The sequence below is a fragment of the Brachyhypopomus gauderio genome, chromosome 17 (genome assembly GCF_052324685.1).
Source record: "Brachyhypopomus gauderio isolate BG-103 chromosome 17, BGAUD_0.2, whole genome shotgun sequence".
NCBI classification, from domain to species: Eukaryota; Metazoa; Chordata; class Actinopteri; order Gymnotiformes; family Hypopomidae; genus Brachyhypopomus; species Brachyhypopomus gauderio.
The window spans coordinates 12,877,788-12,896,118 of NC_135227.1; the positions used below are offsets into that span (position 1 = coordinate 12,877,788).

Here is an 18,331-nt window from a genome sequence, read left to right on the forward strand (position 1 = left end):
GATATTAACTCAAGTGTACTCAAGTATATTAATTCAGTCATACAGGAATTCCCCTAACTGCAACTAATAAAGTATTCTGACTTTCAGTACTTCTTACACTACATCTCACATTTTGGCTGACCATGCTACATCAGCACCTCAGCAGATGCTGAACATTATTAGGCTGTTAGCTTATTTTGCCACGGCAGTCCCCCCCACCCCCAACCACCTCTGGTAAGGAAAATGAAGTCTTGAGGGAGTGAGAGTGTCTTTATCAAGGTTAAGTAGCTCATTCGGTAAAAGAGCCGGCCGGGAGGGTCGGCAGCCCAACACGGCGTGAGCCCGCGGCAGCCTGTGCCGCCGGCCAACCTAGCGGGCAAATGGCCTTTCGTTGTCCTAACGGCACTATCCATCATAACATATGCTCTCTCCAGGATGCCACCGCCTTAATGAAGGATGGCTTTTCCATCCGCCTTATTTGGGGAAGATGAAGAGAAAGAGGGAGGACGGCGAGGGGGGGATTCTCCCTGGCGCGAGCCCACACGCCACTGAAGTCAGCGCAAGGGAGTGGCCACAGAGCAGCTCGGTTTCAGGGGACACGGACATTAGCGCCGACATCACCCTGTGCTCTTAGAACAGGGACAGAACAGAGCCTAGAAAGAAAGCAAAAAAAAAAACAAAAAAAAAAACAAAGCCAGGGCTGAAAAATCGCACGCGGAACGCACGATGATTAACCAAACGCTGGAAATGATGACTGGAGCTGGTCCCAGAGGTGCAGGGAGAGGGACTGGGAGAGAGGGCTAGTATGATGAATACACCCATGCCACTGACCTCATGGTGGCCATTATTTCTGTCCCATCCTGGGATCCTGCTGCGGTCTTGGCATGGCTCTGGTCGGCGCACGGATCCGCACAGCTCCATCATCCAGCCTGACAAAGATGGCTGACACCAGGGGCCAGTGCCCGTCCAGCCCATCTGTGCCCAGGTGCCAGCTTTAGCATGGCACGGTTGGGGAGAGAGGGTGGAGGGGGCGCGGGGTGACCCGCGAGGGTTCAGCTCCTCCGACGCTCAACCACAGTGTCATTCGAAAGTCGCCAAGGACTGAAGCTCGAACTAAACCAGTGGGAAGTTCTGCTCTGGCCCACATATCATTCCCACAGCCGGTTAGGTCCGCTGCTCAAAGAGAACGGAGGGTACGCCTCCTTTCCACGGCGGAGAGGGAGGTAGAGGAGCGTGTGAGATGGAGGAGGGGCCTTACCTGGAGCGGGTGAGTGTGCCTCCCCTCGCTCGGCGTCTCCGCAGCACACGGCGTCTCTGCTCACCAGCCGTCGGCCGCAGCACTGCAGGGCGTAGCCGTCGTGGAGGCGACCGTGGCAGCAGACCTGACCCGCGGCTGAGGAGAAGGGCCACGGCCCACAGCACGAGTCGCCCGGCCCCACGGACGCCCGCCGGCCGTCGCCCGCCGTACAGCAGACCTCCCCTGCGGACGGGAGGGTGGGGGAGGGATTACGGTCGACCCGGAGCAGTGGCGCTGGAGGCGAGGTGGAGGTCGGAGGCGAGGCAGCATGTACCTGGGGAGATGGTGACATAGTATCCCCCGCAGCACCGGTGCAGAGGCAGGGGCCGGTGGAGCTGCCCGCCACAGCAGACGCTGAAGGAGGCGTTGGCCTCCAGCAAATACTGCTCACCGCAACAGCGATGCCGCTCTCTGAAGCTGTGCACCGTCCCCCCGCAACACACCTGCGTGAACGAGACAGACGCAACATCAAAACCCAAGTAGAACCCTCCGAACGTATCAGGAACGTGCAGCGCCCACACGAGCTCTCGCACACGTTCGTCTGAACGCACTAAAAAAGTTCCTTTCCGTTCAAGGCAATTAGGAAGTTAAGAGGTGGCAATGCCCTGGCCCCACAGGGGCCCCCACGTACCCCCACGTGGGGCCAGACGGGGGCCTGCGGCTGCTCGTCTTTCTGCTCCCAACGTCAAGCCACCACTATATTTAGACCGACTCCACTGTCTATTCTGGCAAGAAATCAGGCCAGGATAGATATTTCCTACAGCGGCGGGACCGCACCCTGGTGGAGCTGAAAAATCTGTGTTGTGCGAGCCACTGACATTGTCCTTAGCTTTTGGCTCAGCTCCAGGGTGCGGGACATCACGTAAGGACGTGCCCCGAGACACCTGGGACACGCGCCGGGGAGGAAAGTGCCCAAGACAGAACACGATAAACCGCACACAGTCTTAAAGGCAATCGATCGATCAGTGATGAAGTCCATCAGTCCAACAAGTATTCGAGGACTTTGTTTGTCTGTGACATGCGGTAATGGTTTAACCGTCGAAAGAAACAACAACTGAACTGTGCAATTATGACCAATAAACAAAAACAAAGAAAGCAAAAACCTGGCCATTGTGGGGCCCTGACACCAGCCCTACGCCACCAGGACATAATAGCAGATGGCTCTGTCACGTTGGCTGGCTGACACGCGGCGAATCATCTCCGTTCTGGGGCTGGTGTGGAAGGAGTGGAGCGCGCGCAGGTCTTCGTGGCCAGGTCTCAGGAGCATTACTGTCTGCGTCTGAGCCGGGGGAGACGTATGGGCCGCCTGCGCGTGCCAAGCTGGCGCCGTTTCAATAACATCAGGACTGCAGCAATTGCAGGAGACAAGTTAATCTATTTACTGAAAACAATTGCGCAGACGAAGGCTGTGCACTCTAACCGCGGTGGGCTTGGCTGGGCCCTCTGCTCTCTCCCACTTAAAGGTTAGCATCACGCCATTAACACCGGCCAGAAAATATTTATAGAACGTTTTCCTGCAAAAATGACAGGTCTTTTTCGAACAGAAATATCGTTGAACTCTAATTGTCTAATGATTTGTTTAAACTGTTTATCATTACTAATTAATAGTACATGTAATAGCAGAAGTGGTCATACAGATTATTGGAGATTCTTAATAGCCTGGTAATAATTTGTGAAGTACTGTAATATTAAACCTAGTGTGTTGACATGTTCTTTAGATAATAAAGACTAATACAAACATAAGAATCTAAATTTGTACAAAAACCTGCACATAATTCACTAATACCCAAAACACACACAGCGCTGATTAGAATGACATATTGGAATATTCATTGTCTTTTGGTAAACAATATAAAATGTCCACAAATAAAAAAATAAATAAAAAACCTGAGAACAAAAGCCAATCATGGCGTGTGTTGTCAAGACGCCCGTATGCAGTGCAGTGTGGGGTGGCGCTGACCTGCTGTTCTGGGTTGTAACAGGAGCTGGTGCAGAAGTCCTGGTGGGCGGGACATCTCAGGTATGTGCAGGCGGTCTGAGGAAGGCCAGCCGGCTCGGTCTGGAGCTCCTCACAAGACTTAAAGCCCTTCCGATAGATGTCATAACCTCCCATGATGCCGTTGGGCTGAGCAGGTGACGTCCACTCCAGCCTCACAGATCTGCAACAGTATTGCCATAGTTACTGTGTGATACTGCAACAAGCACATACATAATCTAAATAATCTATTAAATCTGGTATGTACTCAAATTTACAGAGGAGAAAAATAAGAGTTCTACAAAGTTTAGTGTTTCCTCAGATATAATTTAAACTTTTCTAAGGACTTAATGGAGCTTTGGAATTAGCATTTGGTACTGGTCCTCAATCTTAAACACAATCCATAAATGTTCTTGTCCAACTGAGGAGCGGAATTCAAGCAGTATGGATAATGAACCAAGGTATGAATTAGTGTGCTAGTCCTTAACCACATTAGTGTTCTGCAGGTAAGGTTAGCCACCACACCTTTGCACTGGCACTGTGACTTATGGCCAAGGAGCAATCCGCCTTTTCTGATGCACTTCTGCTATTGATTTTTTGCGCCTCTCAAAAAAGCAAAAAGAACTGCCCCTCAACACAATGAGGATTTTTTTTGGGGGGGGGGGGGGGGGGGGGGTGATCCCTTTCCAAAGGTTTGCAGCAGTGCTACACGGTGGACAGTGTCTCCATCACATTTGCCATCATACACCTACCACCACAGCCCCCACCTGGTACAGGGGAGCGTAGAGCCCCAAACGTGCCTGGCCACTGTGAGGAGAAGAAGTGCTTTGAAACGCGTCTCCTCTGGGGCTTGAGTAATCTCACAGAGAACAAACGCAACACCCGGACAAGACGGCAAAATAACCTGCCGCTAAAAAAAAGACCTTCCCTCTCATTTCAAGTGTCTGAGTGTAATATTAGGACATTTCAGAGCCGGATTCCATCCCACATTATTTTCCAATCACACTCTTCCAAATGATTCGAACTGACCCACTCAATGTTTTATACTTCTGCTTTGAGTTGTGCAGATCTCACAACACTAAGTGGCGGGAGTGATATAATTCTCATCTGCTGGCTTCCCTAGCCACCCCTCATCCTGCCCCAATGAGGGGGGTTCATTGACAGCGAAGGCCCCCGGGGTCTTAAAGCCCGCAGGCTTTAGCGCCTGCTTAGGCATTCGTGAAAAGCAAGAAGGTTCCCTTCCTTTAGAGACGGCCAAGAAAATCGTCTGTAGCTTAGTGCATGTCTCAAAGATGAAAGTAAAAAGGAAAAAATTAAAGAAAGAAAAACCGATGGTTATGATTTCTCAGAGGAGAAAAAAAGAACCGCGTCATCAAGAAACGTCGGAGAGGGTCAGGTTTAAAAGAAAAGGACTGTTGCTATAACAAATGTAGCGGCATTATATCACACGGCGGGTCATTGCAGTCTGACCGTTAATCCCCTCCTGGAGAGAAACGGCTATAGCATTCACATCTGCCGACAGGAGCAGCTAAGCCATCAGTTGTGGCACTTGTCATATTTCAATCAAAGCGTTAAGCCATTGCGAGGCCTCCTTCAGCCGGGCCTGCTCCAGGCACCAGCGGCAGGATGAATGAATTAGCTATTGATTAAACTCCACTCTAGCAAATCTAGAGCAGCAAATAAATGAAGTGTTTGGGGCATGTGTAGGCCATGGCCAGCCATGTCAGGCCAGATCGATCGGTCGTTAGTATTCTATCGGGAGAGAAAGTGAAGCAGAGCTGTATGACACGGCAGGGCCGGGAATTCACACGGTGGATTAGGACAAACGACAGCAGTCGGGGCCTGTGGGCCGCAACGAGGGGCGGAGCTCACCGCACAGCCGACGCCCACCACCCTGGGGAGCGCTGGTTAAGGGACAGGTCGTTAAGCAGTAAATAACGCATTGTAGGCATGTGTCGTAGACTCAAAGAAGGACAGTGTTGATGTCGTGGATTAATTGGCTATGTCTGCTTTATCCAATCAAAAAGGCGATGGTTGCTTGTGTAGCCGGTGTTTTAAGGGGAAGGAGCAGAAGCTGTCAATAGCTTGAAGCAGCGCACACACACACACACACACACACACACACACAAGGTGCCAGCTAGACATTACTTAACAGACTATTTCATTCCTTGAATGGAATTAGCAAGACAGCATCATTGCACAAAACCCTAAGGTTATACACAATGGCACACACACACACACACACACACACACACACACACACACACACACACACACACACACACACACACACACACACACACACACACACACACTGCAACTCACGTGGAGCCGAGCGCCCGGACGTGGGGTGCGGCGAGCTCTGCGGGCGGCCTCTCCACGGTGGTCATCTTGGTGCTGCCGCTCCGTACACATGTGTGCAGCACACACACCTCCACCTAGGAGCCAGCGCGCGGGAGAAGGTGGCGTGTGAAAGAGAGCGCTCTCTCCTCTGCTCCCCATTCTTACAATCTCACACGGCGTGAGCCCTTCTGGCTGGAGCACAGTTTTAGTCCTGACTGACCTCAGCTACCCAGTCGGCAGAGCACACGCGAGCCAAGAGACCCGGCGTGCACGAGGGACGAGTCGCACCTGAACGTCGTACACGGTGAAAGGCAGGAGGCCTCGTAGCTCCAGGAACGTGGAGGCGTTGGTGGAGGACGCGTAGAGCTGGCCGTCCAGGTAGACGGAGAACCTCGTGAGCATGCCGTTCGGGAACAGCGGGTCTCCCCACAACACCCGCGCAGATGTGCTGTTGAGTACCTCCACCTCTGGGGGGCGCACTCCTTCAGGCTCTGGATCGGGGAGACAGAACGATGTTAGTTACGCGGTGGGGCTGTGAATGAAACACAAGGGCGAGCGATAACATTGGGACCAAATCATCAGCTGATATAGTAGACATGCCGATAGCAATTATTAGTAACGATTATATACATAACACGCAATCAAATCATGTTTTCAACACTGCTTGTCTTGTGTTTTTGTTCAGGGAGGTTCTGAAGACACTTGTGGGTAAGATGTCTCCAGAGCTGAACTTTTCTGCTGACTTCCCAAACCAAACACATGCCCAACACTGGGGTAAGGAGGCTATGAAGGTCTCTTAGAATTTATGAATGTGTTTATATTACTGGTTTGACTGCACTTTGGAAGAATAAGATCACATTCAGGGAAGTTTGATATCTGCACAGGTAAACTGTTTGATATTTGACCAGTGTTTGCTGGAACCTTTGCATGTACAGTGTATGCGATGATGTGAATAAGCGTTGAGCGTTACAGAGATTTGTACCTATTTTGCTCAGTGAGAGAAACTGGTAGACCTGAGAAGTGCTAGCTACGTGTGTGTGCACGAGCGCTCTGTGTGTGTGTGTGTGTGTGTGTGTGTGTGTGTGTGTGTGAGTGGTGTTTGTGTGTGTGTATGTATGCTGTGAGTATGAGTGTGTGCTGTGTGTGTAAGTGCGTCTGTGTGTTCAGGTGTGTCTGTGTGCTCAAGGGTCCCAGCAGACGGTTTGTGGGCAAATTGAATCAGTCCTGCTGGAGCACAGTGGTGTAGCGGCAGGGCAGGGGGGGTTAACTGGGCCAGTCTGGGGGATTCTCTCTGCTGCCTACACTGCAGCCTCCTACACTGCAGCCTCCTACACTGGAGGCTCCCACACTGGAGCCTCCCACACTGGAGCCTCCCATACTGGAGCCTCCTACATTGGAGCCTCCCACACTGGATCCTTCTACACTAGAGCCTCCCACACTGGAGCCTCCCACACTGGAGCTTCATACCATCCTACAAAGCACCTTGCCCCACTACCCCCAGGACCAGCCCACCTACCCCCGACCCACACACACACACACAAACACACAAACACACAAACACACACACACACACACACACACACACACACACACACACACACACGCTCCTGTGCCTGGCTCCCTCTCTGTGCTGTCACATTGGTTTGAGGTGTTGTTTGTCTGCACGTCCTCCACGCTCTGCAAAGGCAAACAGTTTCCAAGCAGACACCACTGTGGGACTAGGGGCTGTTTTAGTGCTACATTACAAATGGATCCGTGCTAAAGGAACAAGGTTGAAGGAGAGGAGATGTGTACAGACCGGAGGACGCGGCCGCTGATTTGGGGAGCTCAAACATCCAAGCAGTGGCTCTGATCGAGTCACGGGCCGACACCGGTACTGAGGATCAGCAGTCCAGTGGGTCCTGATACCTGATCTCTGCCTTCCAACATCATTCTCAGATTACGCTGTTGCTTTTCACAGTGCTTTAAAATTGACTTTTACAGTTTTTTTTACGTTTAATGTATGCTTCAAAAGTGTAGAGTCACGTCAGACACCCCATGTCCTCAGGCTGTGATCTAGGAGTGGGATTTAACACCTCCACAGGCAATTACTACCATATAATTGTTTACTATGTATGTACTAGGTTTGAATATCAAACCTAAGCACTACATATTTTCAGCAATCTATAAGTGGTATATACAGTGTATGATTTTAAAGTAATGATCTGATGATCAGCAGTGCATCACCACCTTCAAAATGTGCATAGAGAAATAATCCAAAGCAAGTTATGAGTGCACATTTTCAAATATCTAGAAATTACTGGAATGATCCTTTCTTCTCTTTAGCGCATTTAGGAGTGGTTCAGCAAGAGATGTTTAGACAGCGCACATTAATTAATATGTAATTTTAAGCGTGGTAATATTCAAAATAATATGGAGGTAACTGCAAAATAATGAGTGGATATTATGCTAATAGACTCATTTGCCAGTCTAATGTGGTTTTCAATGGTGGTGATCACTAGAGTGGTTAAAGCGTGATTTATTCAGTATGTGGGCACAGCAGAAGTACACATGACCTGGAGGACATCTGAATGATGCCCGCAGTGGAACCCACATGCCAGCCTCACTGCACACATAGCAAAAACACACTTTTCATTGCTTCTGTTTATTTATCTGAGAATCAGGGTCTAGTTCTACAGAGCGTAGCAGAGGAAATGTCATGACACAATCACACATCACCACAAAACTATGAGGTCACTCAACAGCGCCACCTTGAAGTGCAAGTGAATTACACAAGCAGGTTACGGTATGATGTCAATTACAGACGACACTGTTCACAGACAGGACTGAGCTGCACTGGAGAGTAGATAATGTTAGCGCTCTCTTCCTCTCGCTCTCTTCCTCTCTCGCTATCATTTCCGCCCCAGTACCACCAACACAAAACTTTTCCCACCATCCCATCCGGCTTTTAATTAGGACTCTCTTAACATGTACATTATCTGCCCCTCAACATGATCTGTAAGTTCAGCTGTAGTTGTTAAAGTGGGCTGCCCTTTAGCTACTAAAATAATGACATTCCCCGCGCAAGCGCTTAGCTAAACGGCCCGGAACCTTCCTCTGGGACATAATGATTTCCTAATGTTTTTAATGTGGTTTTTATTATGTGGATAGGATTAGGTGAGGGCACTGTTGTGAGGTACTGCAGGGAAAAGGCTGCTTGGTGTCTTATTTCCCCCCCTGGAACCTAATGGGAATATCACTCTGCACCACTCTGACAAGATTACGGGAGGAAGGCGAATCTCAATCACACTGAAAGAGGGGTTACCTGTGATGTGTGTGTGTGCGTGTGTGTGTGTGTGTGTGTGTGTGTGTGTGTGTGTGTGTGTGCGCACATTCACAAGTATGTATGCAAGTGTGTGTTCATGTGTGAGTAAGAGCAGGAAGGAGGGAGGGTAAGACTGATTCATCTGATACCTATGATTATCATATCATGATGCTTATGCTATCAGAGAATCATTGCATTTTTTTTTTTGGTGAGCGAGAGGGACAACTTAATGACTATTGATCATCGCACAGAGGTCAAGATATCAAAAAATTTGGGGGGAAACGCAAATTTTTTTCTGCGCACCTCCAGAATATAGAGAGGAAATATTTAATCAATCCAAGACTCATCCTTGGGTGCCTTTATCTCGGCGAGCAGGACCGCGTGAAGTGGTGTGAAGGTGGCCGACTGATGGAAATCGCCAGGAGACGTCCAAAGTGCTGACAGCGGGACCATAATTAGCCAATACAATCTCCAGCCCAACTGCCTTCACCCCGAGGTGGCAGGAAGCAGATAAAGCAGCCTGCAGTCTAGCACAACACCTTGGCTGCATACGCCCTGGCCGAAGCCTTCACAGATGATTTTCTGATTTTTCCCTTGCTGTGTGTGGGCAATGAATCAATACAGGCTCTCAGGTTTATAGGAATGCATATAAAGTTGGAGCAGGTTTCAGCAGAACCACAAGGCTAACATAGAAGGAAGTCAACATCCAGCACTTAGCATGATGATAACTGTAAGCGGATCTTGCAAAATGCAGTATATTGGTTTAAAAAAAACAGAAAAAATCCACAATCTAGAGGCCTTTGTAAATTTAGATTTTAACTTTGTAAGTTTTTTTTGTTTAGTTAATTTTGTAGTCATTTAATTTTAAATGAATTATTGTCGATGCCTAGTGGTCACTGGAACAAAATATATTTGGGTTATTTTTTTCAATATGAAGCAAAAAGAATTCACACACACAAGTAAAGCAAGTGAGAAGAATGAACATGCCAAGAATTTGTCGAGGTCTCTTGTGGGTTTGTTAGCAGGTAGGAGAAGTAAACCTAGCAAAACTAGGCTAAGTCCCACTCACCACTGTCTGCAGTGGAGCACATCACTGCCGAGCTGGTGATGTTGTGTGGCCCATTAGACACGGTCAGAGAGAGTGTGTACTCAGTGTTGGGCTGGAGGTCAGAGATCACCATAGAGGTCACGGAAGGGTCGAGACTGAGCGTCTGGCTTTCCTGGGTGGAATTGACTGTAAGAAAATAGAGCTCCACTTTCCCCTGGAGGTCCTGTATGGCTGACGATGGAGGTGTTGGGGGTGGGGGTTGAACAGGGTGGTGATGGGATGGGGGAGACAGACGAAAATACACAGTGATAAAAATGGGACTTACAATCAATCACAAACAAAGCAAAGGACAGGGGGGTGACCCCACGAGGGCTAATCTACCACCTTAGTCTAAAATGTACACACACACGTTTATTTAATAGTGTCTGAATCACAGATAAGGTATTGACTGGACTTCTGAAATGTCAGAATACAGAACGTTAACTGATTTGCGAGGTCTTACTGGGTGTGGTCCAGTTAACCAGAATGGTAGTGTGGTTGAGGGTCACAGCAGACACATGAGCAGGGAAGAGGGGTGGGCCAGCCATCGTGACCCCTGCGCTAACCTCTCCTGACGCATAGCCAACGTCATTGTGCACCAGCAGCTTGTATTCATACCACGTGTATCTGCAAAACACTCACTTTAGATGATCTGTCATTGAAAGGACTTCAACCTACATCTTCAAACACAGAGGCTTATATGGTTAAAGGTGATCAGAATAGCATTAGTTACATTTTAGAACAGCTTACTCATTTTAATGAGAATTTAGGATATTACTGGCTAGTAAATGATATAAATGACACAAAAGAATGAACTGGTGATACAGTAAGGCTAAATGCTAACATGACACAAAGATGGGGAACAGGATGGGCACAAACACTTTAGCACTTTGAGGTTTCATTGAAATGTAAAGTGCACTATAAATAAAATGGATTATTATTATTATTATTATTAAACAGGGAGGAGGTGCAGACAGGGAGGAAGCGCAGACAGGGAGGAGGCCCAGACAGGGAGGAGGCGCAGACAGGGAGGAGGCCCAGACAGGGAAAAGGCCCAGACAGGGAAAAGGCTCAGACAGGGAGGAGGCCCAGACAGGGAGGAGGCGCAGACAGGGAGGAGGTGCAGACAGGGAGGCTCTTTTGCACCGAGTGGCTTTTGCACTAGCTTGTGTCTGTTATTAGCAGTGCTGTGAGGGGCAGGTGCAGGGGGCTGAGGGAGCAGGACTGCCGTACTGGGCCGAAGCTCAGAGCACAACAGCAGAGATTTTGGTTAAAAACTGGAAAAAGAAATACATAGTGGTGCTCGAGCATGTCCCAGAAAAACACACACACACGCACGCACGCACGCACACACACACACACACACGCGTGCACGCACGCACGCACACGCACACACACACGCGCGCACACACACACACACACACATACACACATGAGGTGCCAGCAAAAGATTAGTGCAAAAACTATTTAATTCTTTGGAATATTTGTTTAATGTATCTTTGAGCAGCATTAAAAAGATGGCATCGGTGCGCAAAACCCCAGGTTTGTACACAGCAGCAACGTTTGCGTTAAAGCTCATTCCGGTAATCTCACCTGCTAAGGCCTTTATCTTCGTGGAGCAATTTGCCTCCTGCGTAAACATGGCGCCAGCGATTGAAATCTTCGGGGGGCCGGCGGGCCAACGGCTGCCGCGTTTTCCGTCTCAGCAGCTCGTACCTGAGGTGGGGTGAGGGTGGCAGAACCGGGCCCACGGATCAGAGGCCGCTCCGGATCTCGCGGGCCGCTCGCGAACCCGTCTCGCGCCCCGCCCCTCCCTCCCCCCGCCCAACACTCTGTCAACAGCGATGCTAATTTTGCCTGTAATCACGAGAGCTGGGCTTAATGTTCTCTTCATAAGCCTAGCTCAACAAACAAGGCTGCGGCGGGTAAAAAAGAGCTCATGAATATTAATGGCCAGGCACGAATACAGAGATTTATTTACCACCTAATCAGCTCAAAAACAGACTAACTTGCGCCATGCAAAATAACAAAGGCCAGTTAAGTCTTAGTGCAGCCTTCTATGGGGCTGTGGAGAGATCACCTGCCCAAGCCCAAAGGACAAGGCATGTGTAGTGTGTGTTCCTGAAAATCTTGATTGGTCCTCATAAATCAATGCACACAGTTCCTATAAAGGATTCTTTGAAAGCTGCTCAAAATGTAAGTAAATTTTTTTAATTTGATAATTGTTTTCTTAAAATGGTGGCTGTGTTCAACGTGGTCATATGTGTTTACCTTACGTTGGGTCCATTTGGCATCGCTGGTGGCTGCCATGACACAGCCAGGGAAGACTCACTGACGGCAGCCACTGAGAGCGATGCCACTCCCTGTGGAATTGTGGGTAATGTAGTGACAGATGTGGGCGGGCTCTCGGTGCAGCCTCCCACATAGCCCCCGCCCCCTGTGCAGGCGAGGACAGTTACGCTGTAGTTGGTGTATGGCACCAGGCCCGTAACGGTCCGGTTCAGCACACTGCTGCTGTTGTGAGAGATGCGGAGATCAGCCATGTGGACCTCGTAACGTTCGAGCTCGCCGTTGGCAACCAGTGGAGCCGCCCACGTGACCTACAATTAAACACATCCATATGGCTCAACACAACTGCTCTTGAATTTTGAGCATCACTAGACAAACACAAACACATGATTAAAATGTGATTATAAACTGTTATTAATAGTGTAACTGATATATTTAAGTTCTATGCAGTACATTCTGAACACTAAGACAAGCTGCTGAGTGTCCCATGCCGAGGGTCTGGCCCCGCCAGAGGGGCCACACCGGGCCCCAGGCCAGGAACAGACACCAAACGCTTTTAGATCTGAGCTCCATGAGGACTCAAGGAATGAGCTAGACTGACTATGCAAAGACATTTGGAGCTACGTTACATCATTATTCAAATTTGCTAATGCAAATTCATTTGCACATGTGTGTTTTGTGGTGTGATCAGTCACATCCATTTTACATCACATAAATCACCAGCAGTCTTACATGTGCTAAATTCTTTAATACATCAGGCTTTCATAGCGATATAATGTAAATGAAAAGAACATTTACACACTGTGCTATACACGCGCTCACGTGGACGTACATGTGCAGACAAGCTTACATAGAAAAAAGAAAACTGAATATACTGATGTGATGTGGTGTGGTGTAAAGGAAGTGCAAACACTTCTCAAGCAAATACACCAAAGCAAAGCAGGACACTGGAACCCTGGAAGTAATTCAAATTCCAAATGAAATTAATCAGGATTTGTTGAAACAAAAGATACTACAAAGGCCATTAAGGCACCAAACGACCTGACAGGAACTAATGAACTTCAGCATATGCTAATCAGAACAACTGTTTTGGGCTCCTACATATGTAAGAACTCTCATCCAGTTACGTGCGGAGATGTAGCGCTTCCCAAACTAATGAAATAATAACAGTATTAAAATAAACTAAACTTGGGGTTAGGGGAAATGAATTATTCACGCAAGTTTATGCAAATGTTCTCTTTTGTTGGAAGTGGTAAGCATTTTTGTTCATGATTCTACACACAGAGAGAGAGAGAGTGAGAGGGAGAGAGAGAGGGAGAGAGGGAGAGAGAGAGGGAATGGGTGTGGGTTGGTGGATTTGGGTACAGTGGTGTCTAAGCTGCAAAGCTTGTTTAGTTACACTAATGTCCTTTGAATCCAGTTTGTAAAGCATGCTGAACAGTGCCAGCTACCCGGGACGCTCCCTGAATCACAGAGGTGGAATTCATAGAGGCCTTCACAAGACTGACACTGGCTTGGTCTAGACCTCTTCTAAGCCACCTGCTCCAAGTTGTATCAACATTTGTGTTCTATGTATCTCATCAAAGCCAAGGGAAGGTTAGACAGTCAGAACACAACATGTAACCTACAAAAGTATACCAAGGGCACGCGAGCAGAGGGCTCGTTCTGTTCTCTGACAGTCTTAATTAGTTGTTCAAACAGAAGCAGCTCTGGGTTGACCTGAAGACCTTACATGGCAATGCAGATAGTGATGGTGTCACTGAATAATGATGGCTACCCTATTGTCCTCCAAGTGTGATGATGAAAGAAATACTCTGGCCTGGTCTGGAAGCGCCTACAGGCCCGGCTCATGCTGAGAGCCACGGTAACCTCTCCCTTCATCACACGCATGCACACACAGCAGTGTACTTGAACACTCACACACACACACACACACACACACACACACACACACACACACACACACACACACACACACACTCACACACACTCACACTCACACACACACACACACACACTCACACACACACACACACACACACACTCACACACACACACACACACACACACACACACACACACACACACTCTCAAAAATTTGTTAGAATTTGAATGTATACATTTTGCAAAATTTGCAGCTCCACTTTATATATATATACATATCAATACCTCACATAACTGCTAATACTTCACTATGAATGTCTGGTTGTTGAAATGCAATGTTGCATCCTAATTACTTTTAAGACAAAATCTTGCATTTAAAAGTTCAAAGTTATAATTCACTTTGACATTAATGGAATCTAAACTAGGCCACACACATTTCTGACATCATATATACTTTAAACTTAAGCTGAAAACTGAACCTATGTTTATTGCAAAAGAACTGACATAAAAAGAGAACCAGCACCAAGCCCAACCCCATACCTGCACTGACTCCGGCCCCAGCACCAGCACGTCAGGGGGCAAAAGCCCGGCGGGTCGCGATGGCCGAGTGGTGACCCTCTCCCACTGGCTGCTGTTAGAACCACCCTTCCTGTTGTTGGCCACGACCCGGTATTCATAACTGGTCCAGGGGCTGAGAGCGGGCGAGTCGTCCAGGTAGGCGAGCGTGCGGTTGGGCAGCACTGTGGCCACCGTGGAGATCTGCTGGGTCCCAGTGGGTCGTCTCTCCACTCTGTAGCTGCCCAACTCCCCATTGGCATGCAGCGGTGGCGCCCAGGCCACCAGCACCGAAGTGGGCGTGTCCGAGTAGAGGCGCGGGACACCCACGCCCTCTGGAGGGGCCGGGAGGGTGCGGACCGCGTGGGAGTCGGCGGACGGTGTGCAGCCGGCCTCCGTGCAGGCCTCCACCTGGAACATATACTGCTGGTAGGGCTGCAGTCCTGATACCACAAGGCTGGTGATGGCTGCAGACACATTGGCAGCATGTTGCCCATTCTGGTAGATGTTGTAGTGGGTAAGAATGCCATTAGGATGTGATGGTGGAGACCAGGAGACAGTGGCGTTTCTGGAGTGGATCTCAAACAGCAGGGGCGGGTCAATGTGTCCAGGACCTGGAGGATAGAGGGGAAATGGCAGGAAGAACCACAATAACTTTTAAAGAGAATGGGGAAAAGCTGCATTCAACATCCAAGGCTGAAGGGCAATTAACATGTTAACAGATCTCTGCCAAAAGGCTCTATATCTCTGTCTAATCTAGGTTCTGCATACTTCATTGGAAATATGATTTTTAGATACAAGGTTTTGCAAGTAAATTCTCAAAAACCTCCAGAAGGCAAAAGAAGTGGCTTTCGTTTCTACAGGGTCCTAAAACTAGCAGCCTGATCTAAATCCAAAATTTCACCTTTAAAACGTGTGATGAATTATTATTTTTTTTACTGATAGCTATTGATCTGCACCAGCCAGCTGGGAATAATAAACTTGCCAGTATCGATATCATATGCACACTTTATTTAAGTAAAATAAAAAAGGCCATTTCCAGGTATTCACTTAAATAATACAAGTGTAATGTTATAAACATCCAACTTTTGAGTTTGACCTAGGCCATCCTAATTGACGTTGACAGAAGATAACCCAGGCTATCGTGACTCAGGTAGACGGAGGACAGACCAGGACATCCTAATTCACACAGATAGGGGATAAACCAGACTCACCTCTCTCTCTCTCTCTCTCTCTGTATGTAGCAAACTGAACATAAACCATTACCAATATATGTCTAAATCATAAAGCTATTATGGCATTAGCTCTATGTCTATAGCATCTCTACATAATCCATGAACACTTTTCAGATGCAACTCGTCTCTGTCAGCGCAGCAGTGAGTTTGACATCACAAGGACAAACAATGATTGGGGCAGCCTTATTCTCCGGATTAAAATGTAGGCGACGTGCAGATCAGCTCATTCATCCCAGAGGACGGCTCCGGTATCCGCGCACTGCCGGCAAATGCAAAATTATATTTATGGATTTATTCAGGAGAGGTTATATGGCAGCAGATATCAACTATGTGCGAGATGCCGCTGTGAAGAGATTGCAGTGAATTGGAGAAAATCACTTAAGTCTTCTGACTGGTCATTGTCTCTGAGTGGTTACAACAACAAGCAGGGCAGCCATACACACGCCAAGAAACCCTTCACACGTCTGCAGGCTCAGCCAGCATCTTCATAATCACACACACATGCGAACACACACCGTTTATTCTAATCACCCTCTACCTTATCATTTTGGTAGGTTATGATAAAAATGCCCAAGTCAAGAACAAATCAAAATAAAACAAAATGGAACATTCACAATCATGTCAACTCTCGTCTCATTCGGCTTTACATGGAAAATCGTGCTGTATTTTCTGTCAGTTAATTATTAACACTAAACAGCCAAACATTCCTCATATACCAACATTATTTAATCAAAACTGAAAGACCTACCTTTTAATATTAAAAAAAAATGATAAATAAAAATATTTGAATTAGAGAACCGTTGCACAGCACGTAAGCCAGAACTCTGCTCTTACTGAATGCGTACTTATAATTTATTAACTGAATACATTTGTAAATATTACCAAAAATGCAGCACCTGACTATATTTCTGTGAGGCTTCATTAAAAAGATGTGGAGAAACAGGCATCAGTTCAGGGGAAACAGTAACACTAGAGAGACTAGAGTGTTTAATCCTATGAAAAAGTGGACTATGCCAAACGGAGGGGGTGTTTCAACATGGCGGCCGCGTCCTCTCTGGCCAGCGCTCCTGCTTGGAGGGGCTTATTAATATTTTGCCGCCATGGAGACTCGTTTGCAGGTAATGTTTCCTCCCTCCGTTTCCGTCCCATGGCAACAGAGCTAATGGCCAAGCAGTGAGGGCGGGGCCCGTCAAGGAGACTGGCTCTCCTCACGTGCACGGCTCGCTCCGTCTCTCACGTGCACGCTCGGCCGGGCGCGCTCTCTCGCTGGCCGTGCGGGGCCATTGATGTCACCCTGCAGATGGCCCGCTTTCTGCCTGCCATCCTGTGGGGTGGGCGGAGCCGGCTCTGTGACCCAGGGGTGATGGCGACAGCAGCAGCTCAGCAGTAAACAAAATAGGAAACCGCAAAGGACCAGGATGTAGCCAGGGACAAAAAGAACACGAGTGATTCGTCAGAGCAAATATAATGTCACAGTGTGCAGTAAATTGGATAAGATGTCTTATTGGTTGTAGGTAAAGGGGGATTCTGGAGGGATACATTTCTCAACAAGGTCTTGTTTCCAGTTATCTTGGTAATTTCATAAACTTAAGGGTGGAAATCTTTATTAGTGACACTTGTCAGAACCAGAGCATGCACTGACAGGGTCACAGCAGGCCATCCCTATCCTGAAATACTGGGTGGGCTGTCCCGCCACCGATGACGACGGGACCCGTTTGGCCATCCCTGTAAGGCTGGTACCACTGGGGGAACTGGAGTCTCTGACAGGGAGGGGGCACTGCTGTCAGTACAGCTCCCTCCACGTCTTGATAAATAAACAATGCACAGATCTGACCTTTGGGTTAACAGGTTTTTATGCTTGCTCCACTCAGCACTCTAACTGATTCAATTACCACAAAGGTTCGGGAGCTTCCATGAATACAGAAAAAGCCCCCCCCCCCCCCCCCCCCCCACGACACTGTGGTACGAAGAGAGAAGGGCGTTCTGCATATGTACCTGCGCTGGCCAATCGGCGGCCTCTGGAGAAATTCCTTAATTGTTAATAATTTTACCACATGAGACAATCAAGTCACCTTGAAGGCCAGCCCCCCCCCACCTTCACACTCCCCACCCGGCTCCCTCCTCTGCTGAGCTGAGCCTCGGCCCAACGCCCCTCTGCCTCCCCGGGTCTGGAGAGGCAAAGTGTTATTTAAGCTTTACTGGTCTGTGTTAAATTCCGCAATTTGAAGGGCTGTTAAGTTTTTCAATTGAAATTTCATTTAAGATGCAGGTGCTTGCGATTTTATTGATGCTTTACTGCTCTCGGGACGCACTCGGTGAGAACGCGGCGAGAACGCGGCGAGGCAACGTCGCACCTCCGTTGGGAAGTCCGCAGTGGCTGAGA

The 18,331-nt window shown here is 48.3% G+C and overlaps 1 protein-coding gene across 1 annotated transcript in view; it reads right to left on the bottom strand.

Moving 5' to 3' along the window:
- The window catches only part of ush2a (Usher syndrome 2A (autosomal recessive, mild)), a 147,623-nt gene that overhangs the window by 60,151 nt on the left and 69,141 nt on the right, over positions 1-18,331 (bottom strand). Inside the window, 10 exon segments of the mRNA XM_076977861.1 lie at positions 1,238-1,459; positions 1,551-1,719; positions 3,237-3,435; positions 5,577-5,689; positions 5,883-6,085; positions 9,968-10,177; positions 10,449-10,612; positions 11,579-11,701; positions 12,257-12,585; positions 14,699-15,327. Of these exon segments, the coding sequence (XP_076833976.1) occupies positions 1,238-1,459; positions 1,551-1,719; positions 3,237-3,435; positions 5,577-5,689; positions 5,883-6,085; positions 9,968-10,177; positions 10,449-10,612; positions 11,579-11,701; positions 12,257-12,585; positions 14,699-15,327 (2,361 nt within the window).